This window comes from Typopeltis vanoorti, chromosome 6, assembly GCF_054136105.1.
Source record: "Typopeltis vanoorti isolate ZY-2024b chromosome 6, IOZ_Tvanoo_1.0, whole genome shotgun sequence".
Lineage (NCBI taxonomy): Eukaryota > Metazoa > Arthropoda > Arachnida > Uropygi > Thelyphonidae > Typopeltis > Typopeltis vanoorti.
This window is the reverse complement of record NC_143554.1, coordinates 131,159,440-131,178,529: the sequence shown is the minus strand read 5'-3', so window position 1 is coordinate 131,178,529 and position 19,090 is coordinate 131,159,440. Positions and strand designations below refer to the sequence as shown.

The window sequence follows — 19,090 nt, the reverse complement described above, 5'->3', positions numbered from 1 at the left end:
GAGCAAGCTACCAACACTCCTGTCTCAGTATCTCCTATAATGCAAAACACATCTCCTTACAGATATGTCTAATGTTATGCATTAAGGGAAGGGCCACTACCCAGACTAGTTTCGACCTTTATTGAGGTCTCTTCAGTGGGAGCCAGGCCCAAGTGGAGATACCAGGCAGAAGCATTAGCAGGTCATCTCTATCTGTAGGAGTTGCCAAATGGTGTGCCACCCTTTTTTTAATAAATTACTCTAGATTTAGAGAAAGATGTTGAAAGTTTGACCTGCTAATGCTTCTGCTTGGTATCTCCACTTGGGCCTGGCTCCCACTGAAGAGACCTCAATAAAGGTCGAAACTGGTCTGGGTAGTGGCCCTTCCCTTAATGCATAACATTAGACATATCCGCAAGGAGATGTGTTTTGCATTATGGGAGATACTGAGATAGGAGTATTGGTAGCTTGCTCCACCTTTGCAACGAGTTTTCCAGGTGTTGTACCACCTTACCCCAGTCCTGAAGATACTTTCAGGCGCAAACTTTGTTTACTCACACTTGGATGAAGGATTAAACTAATTTTATTATACTCTAACCAAGTGAAAAATAAACTTTCAACATTTGGGCTCTTGTTCTACCACCTCTCTCCTGTTCTGTGAAAAATCTCTTCCATGTCAACCTGATAACAGCCCCTAACTAGCTTATATGTCTCAATCATATCCTCCCCCCCCCCTCTCCTCCTATTCATAAGGCTTTTCAATTTACATTCTCTCTCTCTCTCAATTTGTCCTCATACTCCACATTCCAAAGACCACTGACCACCTTTGTGAATCTTCTCTGGACCCTTTCTAATATATCCTCATCACCATGAAAACCTGGTGACCAGAAATTCAAACAATGCACTTGAAACACAAATAAGTTTTGCCATTCCATTTAAATTAGATACTTGATGACATCATTGCTATGCTTCCTTCCTTAAAAAAAATAATTTCATGCGCAGTTTTCATTTGAGAATGAAACTATGTTGTTTTCCTTGCTTAGCTCTCATTACTTTAGATAATCAGATGAATATCAGAAATATTTATTAAAGTGTAATTTAATTTATATTCGTTGTCAATTCCTTATATATGTTGTCAATTCCTTAAGTGATTTAGTAATGCATAATCAATGTATAAGCTTGTCTACGAGAATCTTTAAAATATCATTAATATCTTAAATAAATTGGAGTAAAAAAAAGCCAATGATGTGATACAAGGGATACTCCTTAAGAAAATGGGCAAAATAGCCGTAAATATTAATATCTTTTTACATTCTCCAAAGGGTTGGAAAGACCTGGATTCAAATCCCATCTAGCACACAAAGAACCCTTTATAAGGGCTTGTATACTGCAGATGAGTACCTAATCTTTTTATAGTATGGAGGCTACAGTATTTTTCCTATCTGAATATGGACTTTTTTTCTCAAAAACAGACAAAAAAAAAAAAAAATGGCTGAAGAACACTTTGTTACTAGATATATGCTGGCTTCATAACCTTAATTTCTTCAGACATAATTCCAACCCAAGATCCGAAGAATTAATTTATTATCCCATTCTGGAGTTTATGAAGTATCTTTTCATGTGGTTTTTATCTGACTCGAGTTAGACGAGGTTAGCAATGTCTGTATAAAGGAACATCAAAAATCATATATTTAAATGCTTGAAGCTTTTTTTTTTTACTGGAATGAAGACAGTACTAGGAATGAAGTAAATATTAGTTTAATGACTCCAATGTTTTGCATAATTGGGGAAACCATATGAGAATTGTAATGTGTGTGGTGCAAATGAGTAACATAAAAACAAGTGGGAGTTGATTGGATCAACAGTCCAAAGTCCTAATAGGGGTGCCCTCTTATAGGTGCTAGTAGGCAGATCTAAGAATTAGTTTTTTCTTTTTTTTTTTTAATAATGAATCCACAGATGAAAGGTCACAGGACCTATAGCACTATAGTATCATTTGTTTGATGTCATACTTGATGGAAAAAACAGTATTGGAAAGATCATTCCAGAAAATAGAGGTTGACTGAATGAAGGAAGATGATGAGAAGTTTCTTCGGTATATTTAGAGTTAGACAGTGTATGGGTGTTGGCCAGTGGCTGCCCTATTTCTTTCATGGTTAGAAAGTGGAAGAACGATAGTTGCCAATTCAGAGGAGCAGTGCCCATGAAAGTTTCTATACAAAAGGGCACAGTATAGAAACAGAGCACCTATGGGAAAGTGACTGAAAGGAGGGAGTCTGTGAGGGAAGGGGATCACCTATTAAGTGGATTGCCCTCTTCTGTATATCATCAAGAACTCTTAGGGAGGTTTTGGGTGCACCACTTCAAATGTGGGAATAATATTTTAAGGTTGATCAGATCTGGGACTTAAAGTGTTAGAAGTTGAGAAGATGAGAAGTAATATTTTGAATGGAAAAGAACACTAAGCTTTTCAGAAGTTGAGGAAGCTATGTAATGTAATATGTTTGTGCCAAGATAAACTGGATGTGACAGTCATCCCAAGAAGAGAAAGCTAACTTTGAAAGGAAATCAGAACATTATCAAAAGTGCCAATTATATATTTGGTTTAATTCTTTATCCAAGTGTAAGCAAACAAAGTTTGCACCTGAAGTATTTTCAGGACTGGGGCAACTCATGGTAAAAGTACTCATCACTTGCCTTAGTATCTCCCATAATGCAAAGCACACCTCCTTGCAGACATGTATAATGCTATGCATTAAGGGAAGGGCCATTACCCAGACCAGTTTTGACCTTTATTGAGGTCTCATCAGTTGGAGCCAGACCCAGAGGTGGTGATACTAAGGTGGAAGTAATGGAGAAGTCATATTTACCTATACCACGAGTTGCCCCAGTCCTGAAAATACTTCAGGCACAAACTTTGTTTGCTCACTCTTGGATAAAGGATTAAACCAAATATATAATTGGTAGCATAGCCACGTGAAAAAAAAACTTCCATCAGTTATCAAAAGTAAGAGGGAGTGAAGTAGAATCTTGCAGGTAATAAAGCAGGCCTGAGTTTTATGGCATTGAAATTTACTAAATTCTTCACCCCATTTGAGAATGTTGAGGAGATCAGCATTTAAGTCATTAATTATGATAGATCTTAAGGCATTTATTATTTGAGTACTACAGAATTTCTCAAATGAGGAAGAGGAATGAATAATATTGTCATTGACAAAACTGCAAATAGGATTTGAAGTTGGAGACAGAGGTCATTGATGTCAAGGAGGAGGAACGTGGGTAAGAGTATAGAACTCCCAGGGTACTCCAGATAGAGAAATCTGATGAGAAGAAGCTTGTTCAGACCTTGATGCCAGACATTCGAATGCTTTTGAAATATTGAGAGTGACTACATGAGTTCTCCAAATATTTTCTTGGCCTGTGTCCTAAGGTGGGAGAAATTACCAATGAGGTCAACTGTAGAACAAGAATGACAGAATCCATATTGGTGGTTGCTAATTAATTGATGAGTCTCCAGTTAGTGAAAAAGCTGGTTATTGATACCCTTCTCCATCATTTTTTAAAGTACTATGGTGAGAGCGATGGGTTGAAAGTTAGATGGCCGACTTTGCTTTCCCTTTTTTTTTGGGTATAAGCTGGATGTAGGCTTTCTTCCATGCTATTAGGAAGATGCCAGTTGAATACAGTATGGGTATTAATTCTGGGGCACAAATTTTGAGCAACGCTGGAGGAATATCCTCTGGACCTTATTAGTATCGAGTTGAATCAATGTTTTCCTGATATTCAGAGGAGGTATGCAGTGGGCAGTTTGCCTTGGTCGTCCGAGTAAGAGTTGGAGGGAAAAAATATTCCGAGACCATTAAGATGCAAAATAGTTTCTCATATTGTTCATGCTGCAGTGAAGTATAGTATTTTTTTTTTTTTTTTTTTCATTTAATTCTCTTCAGGATAATCCATAGCATGGTGGTCTTCTAGACCTGACTGACCATACTTTTGGCAGCAGATGTATTTTTTATGTTCTTGCAGATGTTCATTGGTAGATCTTCCAGAAAATGAAGTTCTTCTCTGAGATGCAGTTGTGAAAGAATGCCTGGTTATAACAGATAATGAATGGCTCTGTTAACTACATTTTTTTATAATACCATGTTGTTAAGGGGAAGATGGTATTATAAAAAAATCTAGTTAACAGAGCTATTCATTATCTGTTATAAACAGGCATTCTTTCACAACTGCACCTCAGAGATGAACTTCATGTCTATCATACCTTCTTATCTAATGGCTATAATTGTAACAGAATTAAATCTTAAATATAATATCAAGAGTCTGAACTGAAATGTTGGTAAATCTGTGTTATTGAATAGTTTTTATATGAAGTGCATAGTTTCTTTCTTCAGAAACTCTGGAATAAAAGATGTTGATTATATAATATGGTTGTCATCTTTTATTATGAAAGGATAATTATTTTTAGGTTAAAAATTATCATAATCAATTTCCTGATATGTACCCTACATAGGTGTAGAGGATGCTATGACTGTAATACATCATTAGGTTTATATTACTAATTCTCTGTCAACAGTTTTCTCCAAATTAGTCTTTCACTTGTCAGCACACTGATATTATCATATCTTATATTTCTGCCTTTTACAGCACTTCTGCTGCATCATAGATCTTGGTCCTTCCCTAGGTTTTTTCCCACACAGGCATCAAAGCAGGTGTCAAACACGTTTTGCTAACCTTTCTTCCACCATTCTGTTTAAGTGACCATGCCACCTTAAATTAGCTCTTCTCACACTTTCTTGAATGTTAATATCTTTATTTTTAATATGATTCTGCCACTGATGCAATCTGTTCACGTCCCTAACTTTTTTCATAACTCTCACATCTGTGGTCTCTAGTTATTGATAACTGCTTTATTTCTAACCCAGCTTCCAGATCCATAAGTTAAAACTGGTTTGCTCATGTTCTTGTATACTAATTTAGTGTTTTTGGTTAATTTTTCTCTTATTCCACATGAATTTATTCAACTGGCTTTCCACAATATAAGCTTTGCTTATTTTGTTATCTATTTCCATATGTAATTTGTTTTTCTCACTAAAAATTATGCTTAACAAGCTGAAATATTTTACTTGTTATATAGGTTTTCCATTTTCCTGCCTATTTTCATAGTTCTGGTCTTTTTATTGCTGATTTCATTAGGTTAAAGAATCTTGGAGATTTGTGCCACATTTGTTTAGGAGTACAATATCATCTGCTTTCTTTTGTTGAAAGTTTTTTCACTTGGTTATACTATAAAAATTAAAGATGCCAAGAAATAACATTATTGGTTTCATCTTTTATTGAAGTGTAAGCAAACAAAGTTTGATTGTGAAAGTACTTCAGACTGGGCTACTTGTATATAGAGGCTAATGACTTCACATCAACTGCCTTAGTATCCCATAATGCAATGCACATATCCTTACGAACATGTATAATGCTTCTGTCCACTACTCAGACCAGTTTTGACCTTTATTGAGGTCAAAAATTTTCTACTTCTACTTCAAACACAGATGTGCATTCCAGATGGCATTTCTGTTGAGTGTTTTCTACCAGCATGCTATCACTGCTTGTTTCATTTAGCAATTTTTTAAAGTAATTACTCCATACATCTAGAATATGTTTATCTTCAGTTTTCATGTCCTGTTTGTCAATGCTTTGCTTTCTTACATTTTTCTCTGTATTCCCTAATAGCACAAGGTGACTTACTTGCCAGGAACTTTTGATATGCTTTCTCCTTTTCCTTGACTGCTTGTAACTTCCTGAAGTCCACAATTGAGTTCTGATTTTCCTACCCTTCATATTAACTCGCCACATGCCTTTTGGGCTGAATCGGTCAGTTTTCTTTAGAAGTTTGCCACTGTATCGCCAAAGTTTGGTTCTTGTTTTCAAAGTCTTTCAGTTTTTCTTGTTTGTATATTTGAGTATACAGTTCACGTTTGATAGCTGTTCAACTTTGATTCATTTCAAAACTTTCTTACACACCCTTCTTTTCAATATGAAGTTCAATTTTATCTGCTCAGACTTAAATGGTGATCACTTCCTATTTCAAATCCTCTGTATACTCTTGTGTCCTGAACAAGTGATAAAACATCACTATCGACAATAACATAGTCAATGAGACTATTCTTATTCATTGCATCTTCTCTCCATGTGAATTTGTGCACATTTTTATGTTGGAACATGGTATTAGTGATAACTAGTCCATGTGCTAAGAAATTTAGCAGGTACTTACCATCATTATTTTTACTTTACATTATCAATTAATGTAATTTTAAATGTGGAAAGCATAAAGGTCAAACGGACAATAGCTATGCTTCACACATGCCATTTTTTTGTGAGAAGCACAAAGCATTTTTTAAGAGCTTTATGCTTCATATGAGATTAGATTACCCTTGCCAAATACTGGAGTGAGACACAGATAATTTGAATTTTGATATGATGTTTAAATACAGCTATACAGTATGCACAGAAATCGGAAAAAGTAATCACTTGGGAAATTATTACTTTTTTTCTGAGTTGAACCAAAGAAAAGCTGAAATAACTGTTTTACTGGTGCTGTTTTACTTATTTATACATAAGTTTGAACCTTATTGTATGATTACATACAATCCACAAGAGCTTTGGCAGACATTCAGGATCGTCAACACTATTTCCCATTGCAAATATGTGCAAAAAAGTTATGAATTATTTATAGAAAATTACTTGTCTATATCGGTTCACAGTTCACGAAAATATTATTATTTAAATTAAGAGGATATTAAATCCCACATTGTTTTAAAACCGAATAAGAAACTCAGAGAGTTTCATGCCGAATATAGTAAACTATAAAAATATCGGCGAATACTAGCGTGAGCCAATGCAAGTAGTCCTAGTACGTAGTACAATACCGGACAACTCGTTGCAAAGGTGAGTAAAGTTCTGATCGCTATTCTTTGGTATTTTCCATAATGTAAAAACACACTTCCTAGGAAATGTATGCTGTTATTACATTATGGTAGGAGGTCACCACCCAGACCGGTTTCAGCCTTTTTTGAGGCTTCATCAGTGAGTAGCTAGACCAAATTAATACCAGTGGGTATAGCAAAAAGAACTTATATACTCTGCTATACGAGCTGTCCAAAAGGTGCATCCATTAAGTTGCTTAAATATAAAGAGCCAACAGGCTTCATTTCGGCGATATAAACACTATTTAAATTAAGGGGATATTAAATCCTACATTGTTTTAAAACCGAATAAGAAACTCAGAGAGTTTCATGCTGAATATAGTAAACTATAAAAATATCGGCGAATACAAGCGTGAGCAATGCAATTAGTCCTTAATTTAAATAGTGTTTATATCACACACACAGCTCATCATACCGTGCCTTGAACACATTCAAACTCCTTGCAGACACCACACTCTCAGGCAAGGCATTCCAATCATTCTCAACTCTGCACGAAAAAAACCTGTCTCTCACTCCCCTACTCACACCTTTATACAGTTTCCAGGGATGACCTCTGGTTCTTCCCCGATCTCCCACTATTTTCTGTAGAACCTCTTCAGCATTGATCCTATAACAACCTCTTAATAACCTGTAGGTCTCTATTATATCTTCCCTCTTCCTCCTGTCCACCAGACTCTGCAAGTTGCATCTCCTCAATCTTTCTTCATACTCAACATTCAAGAGGTCAGAAACTATCTTAGTCAATTGCCTTTGGAACCTTTCCAACATCTCTTCATCCTTCTGAAAACCAGGTAACCAAATCTGGGCACAATAGTCCATGTGTGGCCTAATCGAAGCTGTATATAACGGAACAAGAATCTCCCTACTTCTACATGTCAATATCTGCATCATTCCCAGAAGCCTTTGTGTTGTCTTCACAATTTTGGCTGTGTCCCCTAAATTTCAGATTCTTATCCACTATCACCCCCAGATCTCTTATTTCTTTCACCTCCAACAATATATCCTCACCAAGCATAAATTCTGCATCCCATCTTTGTTTTCCAAATTTTAAAATCTTACATTTTGCAACACTGAACTCACATCCCCATTTCTGTGCCCAATCACTCAATTTACTCAAGTCTTCTTGTAAGGCCACAACATCTTCACTACTCTTCATGGTTTGTCCCAACTTTGCATCATCTGCAAATAACTGAATATCCTCATCCAAATAAACAGATGAAACTCAGAAAACCAAAACGGCAACACAATTGGTTATTGTGTCAACTAATAACCAATCACAGCTACTGATTTCTGGGTGGTTTAAAACCACTTGAATGCTAAGAATTTGACCTGCTGCACCATCTATACAAAGGGCTCAAAGGTGACTGCACACTTGGGCTATTAACACGAATGTGATGCAGTGTTTATGTGTTGAAAAGTGTCCTCTTCATGAAGCATCATCATCATCATACTTTTCAAGGATTTAGGCCTAGAGTGGTTTTCTTTTTCCTAACGGTTTGTAATTTAAGGCTTGTTTTGGTAATTTTTCTGTTCATTCTTTTAACGTACTCCATCCATTTATGTTTATATTTTTTAATTTTTTCTGTTACTGATTCTTGGTTTAATTCTTTCATAATTTCTTCATTCCTTTTGTGATCGAATAGAGTATATTTTGCAGTTTTTCTCATAACCTTCATTTCAACTATTATTAATCTTCGTTTGTCTTTTTGTTTTATTGTCCAAATTGTTCCTTTTAATTGTCCAGATACTTTTAGACTGGTTTGTTTTTGAACTAGATTAGGTTTAAATATAGAGTTAATTACACTTGTTATTTTTTAATATTTTGCAATTTTTAGGTTTATATCTTTTTCATTTTCATACGTAATGATACATCCTAGGTAGTTAAAATGAAGTCACCTGTTCTAAAATCTTATTATCTATTACTATTTTAGTTCTTATTGGAACTTGTCCTTTAAAGGCCATCGTTTTTGATTTTTCTGTTGATATAATTCCATAATTTTTGGCTATTTCATTTAAATTTACATATCTTTCTGTAAATTATCTTCAGAATTTGTAATTATTATTTAGTCATCAGCAAACAGGAGAGTGTTTAAGTTCAGTTTAGATAAATATTAAAAAGAGTTGCTGAAAGGGGACAACCCTGTTGGACTCCTTGGTTTATCTCGTTCAGATATGATAATTCATAATCTTATTATTCCTTCCTTCCTCTTTCATATCGAGGATAAGATGGTTAGCCCTATGCTGCCTCTGATAGTTAATAATTTAATCTTATTTGTATTTGATTATTTTAATATATATTTATGATCGCTTTTAAGATATTATTTGATATTTGTCTTTCTTTTAATATGTTAATTAAATACTTCTGACTTTATCAAATGCTTTTTCAAAGTCAATAAATGTAATATGTGTTTCTAAATTGTATTCTCTTTTTTTCTCTATTATTAATTTTAGGAAAAGGATGGGTCGTCCTTTTCTAAATCCATTTTTTACTTCTAAAATAAAGCTTTCAGAATATTTTATTAGTTTGTTATTTAAAATTCTGCTATATATTTTCTAACAGGAATTTAGAATACTTATACCTCTATAATGTGCCGAAAGTGTAAGGAAAGTGAGGATTTGAAGTGTGTCTCAGGTCGCGAGATTGATGTCGTTGATGAAAGCCAGAATGTGATAGAAAGTAGTGATATGATAGGAATTTGCGATGTAGTGGTGTTGAAAGTGAAAGTGAAAGTAAAAATACTGAGCGAGAGAATGGTTTAATGGATAAAAAAATGAAGAGTTAGTTGCAATGGGGGAGATTGCACGGTTGCACGGAGTGATACATAGGGCGAAGTGGCAGCTGGAGCGATTGCAAAATTGTTTACTGAGCGCATCAACTAACAGAAAGAAGCAAATGTGTGATAAGAAAAATAAGAGTATGATCGGGAGTGTATGAAAAATGAAGGAGCGAGTGTTGCACGGTGATTCATTAGTAAGAGGTGTAATAGATGAAAGTTTGACAAAATCGTACTTACTGGGTATGAAAATTAAGGATGTAAGTGAGTCTATTAGAGTGCAAAAGCAGAGGGTGAAAGAAATGATAGTTGTGGCAGGAACGAATGATTTAAAAGGAGAAAAATTGCTATGAGAGAGGACTTGAAGGAATTACTAGAGGTAGCAAAAGAAAAGAGTGAGAGAGTTAAGATAGTGAGTCTGTTGTCGCAGTATGACAGAGAAGAATTGAGAAGGAGGGCCATAATTGCAAATGACTCTATGCACAGGTTATGCAGGAGGAGTGGTGTGGAGTTTGTGGATGTGTGGAGTGAGTTTGATGGGCGAAAGGATTTATACAAGATGGATGGTTTGCATCTGAATGGATTTGGTGTGTGGAGATTGAAAAAAGTGTTGTTGAATGAAGTGAAAGTGGATGTACAGAATCAGGGAAACTAGAGTTATTAAGTGGGGGGGGGAGTGGATATGCAGACATCAGGGAGGCATTTGAGTGTAAGAATGTGTATAATATGCCCGAGCTAGTACGAAGGACAACAAATCAGAATGGGATAGTTAGTATAAGGCATCAATATAGGGGTGGGACTAACGGGCTTCTGCATTTCATGTATACTAATGCCAGGAGTATTAGGAACAAGAAGGAAGAACTTTTGGCCTTGGTTGGCTCTTCCTGGCCACAGGTTATTGGCATTAGTGAAACATAGCTGACAGAAGATGATATAGCTAGTGAGATAGAATGTGAAGGGTATAGTGTGTTCAGGAGGGACAGAGAGAATAAAATGGGGGGAGGATTGTTATTGATGATAGCTGATGAACTGCAGGATAGAGAAAAGAGCACATTTGAGGCTATTTGGTGTGAGATTGAGACTAGCAGAACAAAATATACAGTTGGGTGCTGCTATAGACCAGGTGATGGAATAGATGGTGGAGATAGTATGCATAAGCAAATAGATGCAATGAGTGGAAGGAGGGTAATTATTATGGGGGATTTCAACTATGGTAACATTGATTGGAAGGAGAGAGGACACATGGGGAGGAAGGAATTAGATTTTATGCAGTTAAGGGATAACTATCTGAGACAGCATGTAATGGAAAACACTAGGAGTTCGAGAGTGCTTGACCTAGTAATTGCATCTGAGAATTTGACTGTAATGAATATGACCATGTTGCCACCAATTGGTGAGAGTGATCATAAGGTCTTGACCTGGGAGGTGGCTAAATGTGTGGAATTTTCAATTAAGACAGGGTACATGTGGAATTACCGGGCTGATAAGTATGACAAGCTTAGGAGATTGCTTGGTTCAGTGCCATGGCATGTAAAACTGCATGGGCTAGATGTTGATAGTGCATGGGAGGTGGTTAAGGAGCATTTGCAGGAGGTAATGGCCGACTGTATACCTAGAGTCCGAATAGTAAATCAAGTAGGGGTTAAATGGATGAATAACACCATTAAGCTTGAGCTGCAAAAAAAGAAACAACTGTGGAGGGAATTTAAGGAGAAAGGTGACCTGCAGGCACACGAACAGTATAAAGTGCAGGTCAGAAGGGTAACGAGTGTGGTAAGAAAAGCAAAAGCAGATTATGAAAGGGAATTAGCCATTCAAGCTAAAGAGAATGCCAAACAGTTTTTTCGATATGCTGCAAGTAAAAGAAAAAATGTATACGGCAGAGTGATTTTAAGGAATGCCGATGGTAGGGAGATAACCGAATCAGTTAATATAGTGGAATTACTGAGTGAGCACTTTGCAAGAGTATATCATCCAGGTGGTGATATTGCAGGAATGAAGGAACCAATAGCTTATACTGGAATTGTGGTGAATGAAGTGGAGGTGTATAGTCTATTACAAAATCTTAATGTGAATACATCTGTGGGATTGGATGGTATACCAGCTCGGATCGTACGTGAAGCTGCTACAGAATTGTCAGTGCCCTTGATCATTTTATTTAATTTGAGTCTCGGGTCTGGGTTAGTTCCGAGGAGGTGGAAAGAGGGGAAAATAGTTCCGCTGCATAAAGGAGGTTCCAAGACTGCTGTTGCAAATTGCCGACCAATCAGCATATCAGGAGTCATTGTCAAGGTCTTGGAGAAAGTAGTCAAGAGAAAAATACAGGAATGGATAGATGAAATTGGGATACTGTATGGGGGGACAGCATGGTTTTGTGAAGGGTAGATCATGCCTCAGTAACTTGCTCACATTTTATAACACAGTGACGGCTGAACTGGATAAGGGTAATGCATTTACAGTGATACTGCTGGACCTTGCTAAGGCCTTTGACAGGATACCATGTGGAATTCTAATTGGTAAACTGCAGCATATAGGGATGGATATAGGGTTGGTGAGATGGAGAGATATCAGAGAGTAGTTTATTCAGGAGTAGAGTCCAAAAGATGGCCTGTGACTAGTGGTGTGCCACAGGGTTCTTTTCTTGGACCACTACTATTTAATTTGTTCATTAACGATATAGGAAAGGATCTGAGAGGAACTGTTCATTTGTTTGCTGATGATGCAAAGTTGGATAGAGCAATAGTGAATGCACATGATGTCAGAATTTTGCAAGATGATTTGGATAGATTGGAGGACTGGGCTAAGGAGAATGGATGTCAATTTAATGTGGCAAAATGTAAGGTTTATGCATTTTGGGGTGAAAAGATTAGCAGCAGTATACCACATTGGTGGAACTGTACTCCAGAAGATTGATGATGCCAGGGATTTGGGAGTGAAGTTTAGGTGGCTCATTGCAAAAGTGGCTAAATCAGCTCATCAAATCACTTAGTTACTTAAGAATACTTTGAAGAGCAGAGACAAGCAAGTTATTGTTCCTCTGTATCGAGCCTTGATAAGACCCCACCTTGACTACTGTGCCCAGATTTGGGTGCCAGGGTTTCTTCTTGATGGAGAGGAGGTGGAGAGGATCCAGAGGCGAATGACCAAGATGTTAGCAGATCTCTGGAATGAACCTTATGAGAACAGGTTGAAGATTTGTGGGTTGCAGAAATTGGTTGATAGGCAGAAAAGGGGTGATATGATTGAGACATTCAAATTACTGAATGGGTTTCTATAAGATTAATTTAGAGGATATTTTTGAGAACAGGACTGGTGGTGGAAGGACTAGGGGCCATCCATGGAAACTGGGCAAGAGTGTGGTTAGCAAGGGTGTTAGAGCTAGGTTTTTTACTTGGAGAGTGGTAAATGACTGGAATAAGCTCCCAGAGTCTGTTGTGGGTGCTATGACTGTGAATGAGTTCAAGGCAAAGTATGACAAATACTGTGTGAATGTTGAATAGTTGTTCTTGACATGATGTTAGGGCCTCTATTGATGAGTCTAAGGACTCCTTGGAGGTGCCCATAATAATAATAATAATAATTTTTAGGGTCACTTTTCACTATTGCTCTATCCAACTTTGCATCATCAGGTCATCTCTACTACCTTTTTTAAAGATAGGGATCACTATTGCTTTTTTCCATTCTATTGGTGGGTTACTTGTTGAATAGATTTTATTTAAGAATAATAAGAATCTTTCTTTGAACTTTATTCTTGCATATTTATATAATTCTGAACCTAAATTATCTTCTCCAGGTCATTTTCCATTTCTTGTTTCTTTCAGGCTGATTTCTAATTCTTCTTTAGTTATTTCCTTTTTATTAAATGTTTGCCAGTTATCTTCTTTAAAATATATATCTGTCCACAATTCTGCGTAGAAATGTACAAATTCTTCTAATTTCAATTCAGTATTAATTTTACAAAGCACAATAATTAATGAAGCATTAATATATTGTGTTTAATTTTTCCAGTGTCCAGGAAACAATTAGGGAGTCTTTAGCAGGAATAAATGCAAAAATATAATATCGGTGATATTGCTATTCCGTGGGTGTGCACTGCACTCCCTGAATATATGCCCCTGATGAACATGTAGACATTCAGTGCTTTTAAAATCCGTTGTTATATTTCAAATCAGTTCACAGCAGCAGTGTTCCGCCATCCAATCTACAACAATTGGGTGACATTGTGATGGCATGGACAAACATCTCAGGATATTTTAGACACTTAATTGAATCAATGCCACAGAGAATACAGGTCATTCTTAAAGTTAAAGGGGCCCTACTCATTAAATGCTGTTCCTAATAAGGTGGCCACTCAGGGTACTTCAGTAATAAGCTTTCTTTTCTGTGTTGTATTGTTTGATCTTTACTCTCCAAAATATAGGACATGGATGTTTGTAAATGTTATTCGGTTGCACATGACCTTCATCATCAAGTGTGAGACTGCCAACCTGCTTATTGGGATCTGATGCAGCTTGCAAAATTTCATGTTTACTCTCTCTCTCTCTTAGACCAAGGTTTCCAGATTCCAACTCCTTCACCCATGGTCTAAGTAGACCACTGGGGCACTATAAAGGTGATGATGATGCTAACATACTGTATCCAGCTGTTTCTGTCTTGAGATCTCCTTAACAAAGTGGAGAATAAAGATTTAGTCTTTATTCTCCACTTTGTAGTGATATTATCTATCGCTACAAAGTGGTGATAGATAATAATATTATCTATCCAGGTGATTCATGGTCGCCCTGGTGTTTTTTTTTTTTTTACCAGAAGTCAAGCCCTCTAGTGCTATTTTAAGTGATACATGTGCTGTGTATGGTATTTTCAAAAGTTTTCTGTAGCACTTCTTCTCAAAGGCCAATACTCTTTTTACATCTTTTAGCAATGTCCGACTCTCACATCCGTATAGTGAGACACAGTGAACAAGGGTATCGATGAGATGGTCTTGTAGTTGACTATATTGTATCGTCTTTCCAAGGTGGCTGTAACCTCTGAAGGGCAACAATTGCTTTAACATTCGAATGCTCTGTGTTGTATGCTTCCCAAATAGGTGAATCTTTCTACTTTATTATTATTATTATGTGACACTTCCAAGGAGTCCAAAGACTCATCGAGGGAGGGCACCTACTCTACAGCTTTTAGTCTCAAACTGCAACTACTATCATCATCATCTACAACAATGCTATCTACTGCCCACCACCACTAGTATTTTCACAGACAATCACAAACATCCATGCCCCCTGCAGCCTTTCGGCTGGAGAGTGAGAGTGGATAAGCTAACCACTCAGCCAATAAGGCCTATAGGGCATCTACAATGTCTTCAGCCACTTATTGCCTGAAGACATTGTTTTCGATTTATGAATCTTTATTGTTTTTGATTTATGAATCTTTAATCCATAATCACTAAGTGCCTTAAAACTGTCTTTTAATTCTTGTAACTAACTCATGCTCTTCTGTTAGGTCAATGTCATTGTTGTATCTGAGATTATTGATTGCCACCAACTGTAATTCCAATACTACTATTTTCCAAGGCTAAGTTTATTATATATTCCAAATAAAGGTTAAAAAGCATCAGCAAAAGTATGCAGCCTTGATGCATACATCTTTCCATTTTTGGAAGGCCTGCTGTCATTTCTATTAACATTTCTGAGTAACTAAGTTTTAATCAAGGATATTCTTTTATTATCAGTTTCATACTGGTTCAGTATTCTCCACAATTCCTCATGCCATACTGAATCGAAGGCATTCTGTAAAATATCTTTCCGTAAGTTATCTTCAGAATTTGTAATTATTATTTAGTCATCAGCAAACAGGAGAGTGCTTAAGTTCACAGTAGGAGAAAGTTTAATACCTTGATGGAAATTTTTATTCAGTTTAGATAAATATTAAAAAGAGTTGCTGAAAGGGGACATGTATAAAATTGTGACATAGTACATGATTATGTTCAATACATTTTTCTCCAATGAGATGTATTGTAAATAAATAATCTACTGTACTCTTACAGTAAATTACAGACCAAACAAGATTCTTAACAGAATCTTGTTTGGTCCTCTGAAAGTAGTTCTGAAATTATTCGATCTATGCCTGGTGATTTTCCCCATCTTCAAAGCATTAACTGCTTCTACTTTTTCCAATGTCTTGAAGGTTTTGATTATTAAGGGTGCTGTGTTCGGAGAAAAGGTTAGCTGAGTAATCATGCCAATGCTGCAGGATTTCATTCTTTCCAGTCAAAAGTTTGTCATTTTCATCCTCAATTGACCAATTTGTGTTAGTGAAGGTTTGTTAATCTTATTTTTTTTGTTTGAAAAGCATTTCTAGGGTTGTTTCTTTGTAGTTCCTCTTCAGTCTTTACACATTCATTCAGAATCCAGTTGGTTTTAGCTGTTTTAATTTTGTTGATTATTATTTTATTTATATGCAGTGACAGCTATAGAATTTACTGGGAGGCATAGGGTTAGTCACCTTATCCTTGGGACGGGTACAACTTAGAAGGGCTTAAGATAGCTCTGTAACAGGCCAGTAGGCCTAACACTTAGAAGGGAGGGGGAGAAGAAGAAGAAGAGAGAAGATTATTTTACTTAGTTCTTTATATTTTTCTCTGCTATTATCATCCTTGTTTATAGTGGATTTTAAGGTTCTCCTTTGATCACATACAGGGTGTTCGGGATAAATTTGACATATTTATAATTAATTATATTTTTCCGTAAGTTACATGTATTAACACACACTTCTCTTCATTTAAAAGTTTGGACCCTTCTTCATTCATATACAAGATGTCAGAAAGGATGGATAGCTGGAACCCACCTGAATCATGGAAGAGAATAACTTGTATCATGATGATTCGTGCCCGCCATCAAAATAAGGATATTACGACTGCTGCCCAATGCTCCCTGAATACAGTAAAAACAATCAGGCATGAACTAGAGACTTGCAATGGTGACTACGAGGATGTAGCAAGAAGAAAGATCCCTAGCAGACGATCTGATTGCATTCGTACAGCAGAATTCCTCGCAAATCTGCAGGAACAGGTGTTGAAGAACCCTGGCATTGGAATTCGGGCTTTGTTCGTGGAGTTGCTAACTGTAGTCAAGCCCTGGATAACAAGGGTAGCCAATGGTAGGCCGTATGTATGGCAGCAGGATTCGGCCCCTTGCCACACCTCTGGGAAAAGTCAAAAATGGTTGTCTGAAAATTTCTACGACTTCACCAGTCCAAATGTTTGGCCTCCAAACTCCCCAGACCTTAACCCCATGGATTATTTTGTATGGGGCGCAGTTGAAAAAGACACCAATCGCACTTCCAGTAATACAAAAGCCCAGTTAATGGATAAAATTAAAACAGTTTTTGCGGCCCTTCCCAGGGAGACTGTAGCATCAGCTTGTTCGAGGTTCTGAAGCAGAATTGAAGCTGTGATCGATGCTAATGGTGGTTATTTTGAGTAAATCTTGTTGATAGTATTACAATTAACTCTGCCTGTAATGTTTTTTTGTCAATTCATTAAATTTAATAGATACAAAGATTTTCTTTTTCCTTACGAAACTGTCAAATTTATCCCGAACACCCTGTAGTTGTAAAATATCTTCTATACTCCAGGTTTGATTATCTTGTGAGATTTTCAGTTTCAGCTGCTTCTAAAATAACTTTGAAAAAACAATTTGTATTCATTATCAATACTTATGAATTCTTCTACGAAGGTATTCAAGGAATCAGTAATGTGGGATTTATATTGTTCTCTGATATGAGTGATTCCAACTCTCAACACTATTTCTTCTTCTTTGTTTTTGGTTATCTTTTATTTGTTTTAATTTTAGATTCAAGGTGGCAATTATCATGTTGGGGTCACTGGGAATATCGGCTCCTGGGAAAGATCTAGTCGCAGGAAGGGTAAGTGATGTTTTATGTGTTGTCTAAACAAGTTTATAATCAATTAAATTGTGTGCAGATTCATTAGATGAAGTTCCATGTCCACTTTTTTTGATGGCTTATGAGGATTAATAACTTAAATTATTTTGAATGACAAAAAAACATTTCTTTATTCATTTAGGTGATGCTTACTCCAGACCAAATCCCTGCAGATGGGCAATTAGTTGCTGAAAATTTGATGAGAAAATTGGATATAACTGCTGAAGATCTACTTCCAACTTCTTATATTGACTTGTTAGTAGAGTCTAGAAATATCTTGTAGGGAATTCTCTCTTCAAAATATTTAGAAAAATCACTTAAAAAAATAAATATAAAAAAAAGGTGAACGATAAAGGCTTCATTGTTCCAGTTACCATTAGTAGTTTGATCCCATTATTTTTACAAAAAATTTAAAATAACATTGCATTTTTTGAATTATTTACTTTTGTATTTTATTGTGTTAGTTTCCCTTAATTAATTCTATTTTTTATAAATGCTTTATAAGCAATATTAATCATTCAGTCCATTGTTTTGGCTAATCCTACCCTCTCAATATAGTTGCTACAGATAAACCTTTAGTTACATATAGTGCAATAGTTACCCTATGTCACATGTGGTGATGCTACTATATAGTTTCCTAACAAAGTAAATTAAACTTAATTAAACTTTCTCTCTCTTCATTTAGTTATGTAAATATGAATTATCTGAAATATTTTTGAAAAAAATTCACAATGTGGCTAATGTCTTTATGCAGTCATGAGCCAAAACATCGTGACCAACCAGACTGTAATCTGATGCAGGTAGTCTAAAGCTAAGTCACTCCTTTCATTTCTGTCTATTCCAAGAATTACCCAAGCAATTAAGAATGTTTTGCATAGTTTGCAAAATTTGTATGGTATAATCCATATAGTATGCTCATTATAAAAGTGACCTGTATGGGAATATGCGTAAATTAAAATCATTATGGTTTTTTGCTTATTACCATGATCTCATTATTTCCATGCTTGTTACAACAAAGTTCAATTGTAATTATTATTATTTTTTTTTATTCATATAACAACCAGTCATTTTTGAAGTCTTTTATGGATGAACATTATAAATTATGGCATCATTTGAATGCAATTCAAAGCAAGCTGTTAATACAGTCAGCTCTCACTATGATAAACATCGCTAAAATACAGTCTCAACCCAAGCCTTATAGACATGATGGTGAGTCCAAAGAAATTCATTAAAGCAAAGAATGGTTGACTAGTGGGTACATTTTCAGCATAAATCTTTATAGTTTTGACAGTGTTGCTTTCCTGTGACCCGAGTTTAAATCCCATGTTTGATTGAAAAGATAGAAATTTTCTATTTCTTTTTAGCCAAGCCTAAATTAGCTGTTTGAAGATGGTCGAGTTTTCCTTTCTCAAACAGATA

The 19,090-nt window shown here is 35.9% G+C and overlaps 1 protein-coding gene across 8 annotated transcripts in view; it reads left to right on the top strand.

Moving 5' to 3' along the window:
• The window catches only part of LOC150105950 (uncharacterized), a 54,967-nt gene extending 36,315 nt beyond the window's left edge, over positions 1-18,652 (top strand). For 6 of the 8 annotated variants that reach the window (XM_090393715.1, XM_090393713.1, XM_090393719.1 and 3 more), the window contains exon 5: positions 17,814-18,652. In XM_090393715.1, the coding sequence (XP_090249841.1) occupies positions 17,814-17,954 (141 nt within the window). In that variant the 3' untranslated portion in view covers positions 17,955-18,652. Of the gene's footprint in view, positions 1-17,580; positions 17,654-17,813 lie in introns of all 8 variants that reach the window. The other 2 variants (XM_090393720.1, XM_090393718.1) reach the window with 1 other exon arrangement.
• The last annotated feature ends 438 nt before the right edge of the window (positions 18,653-19,090 follow it).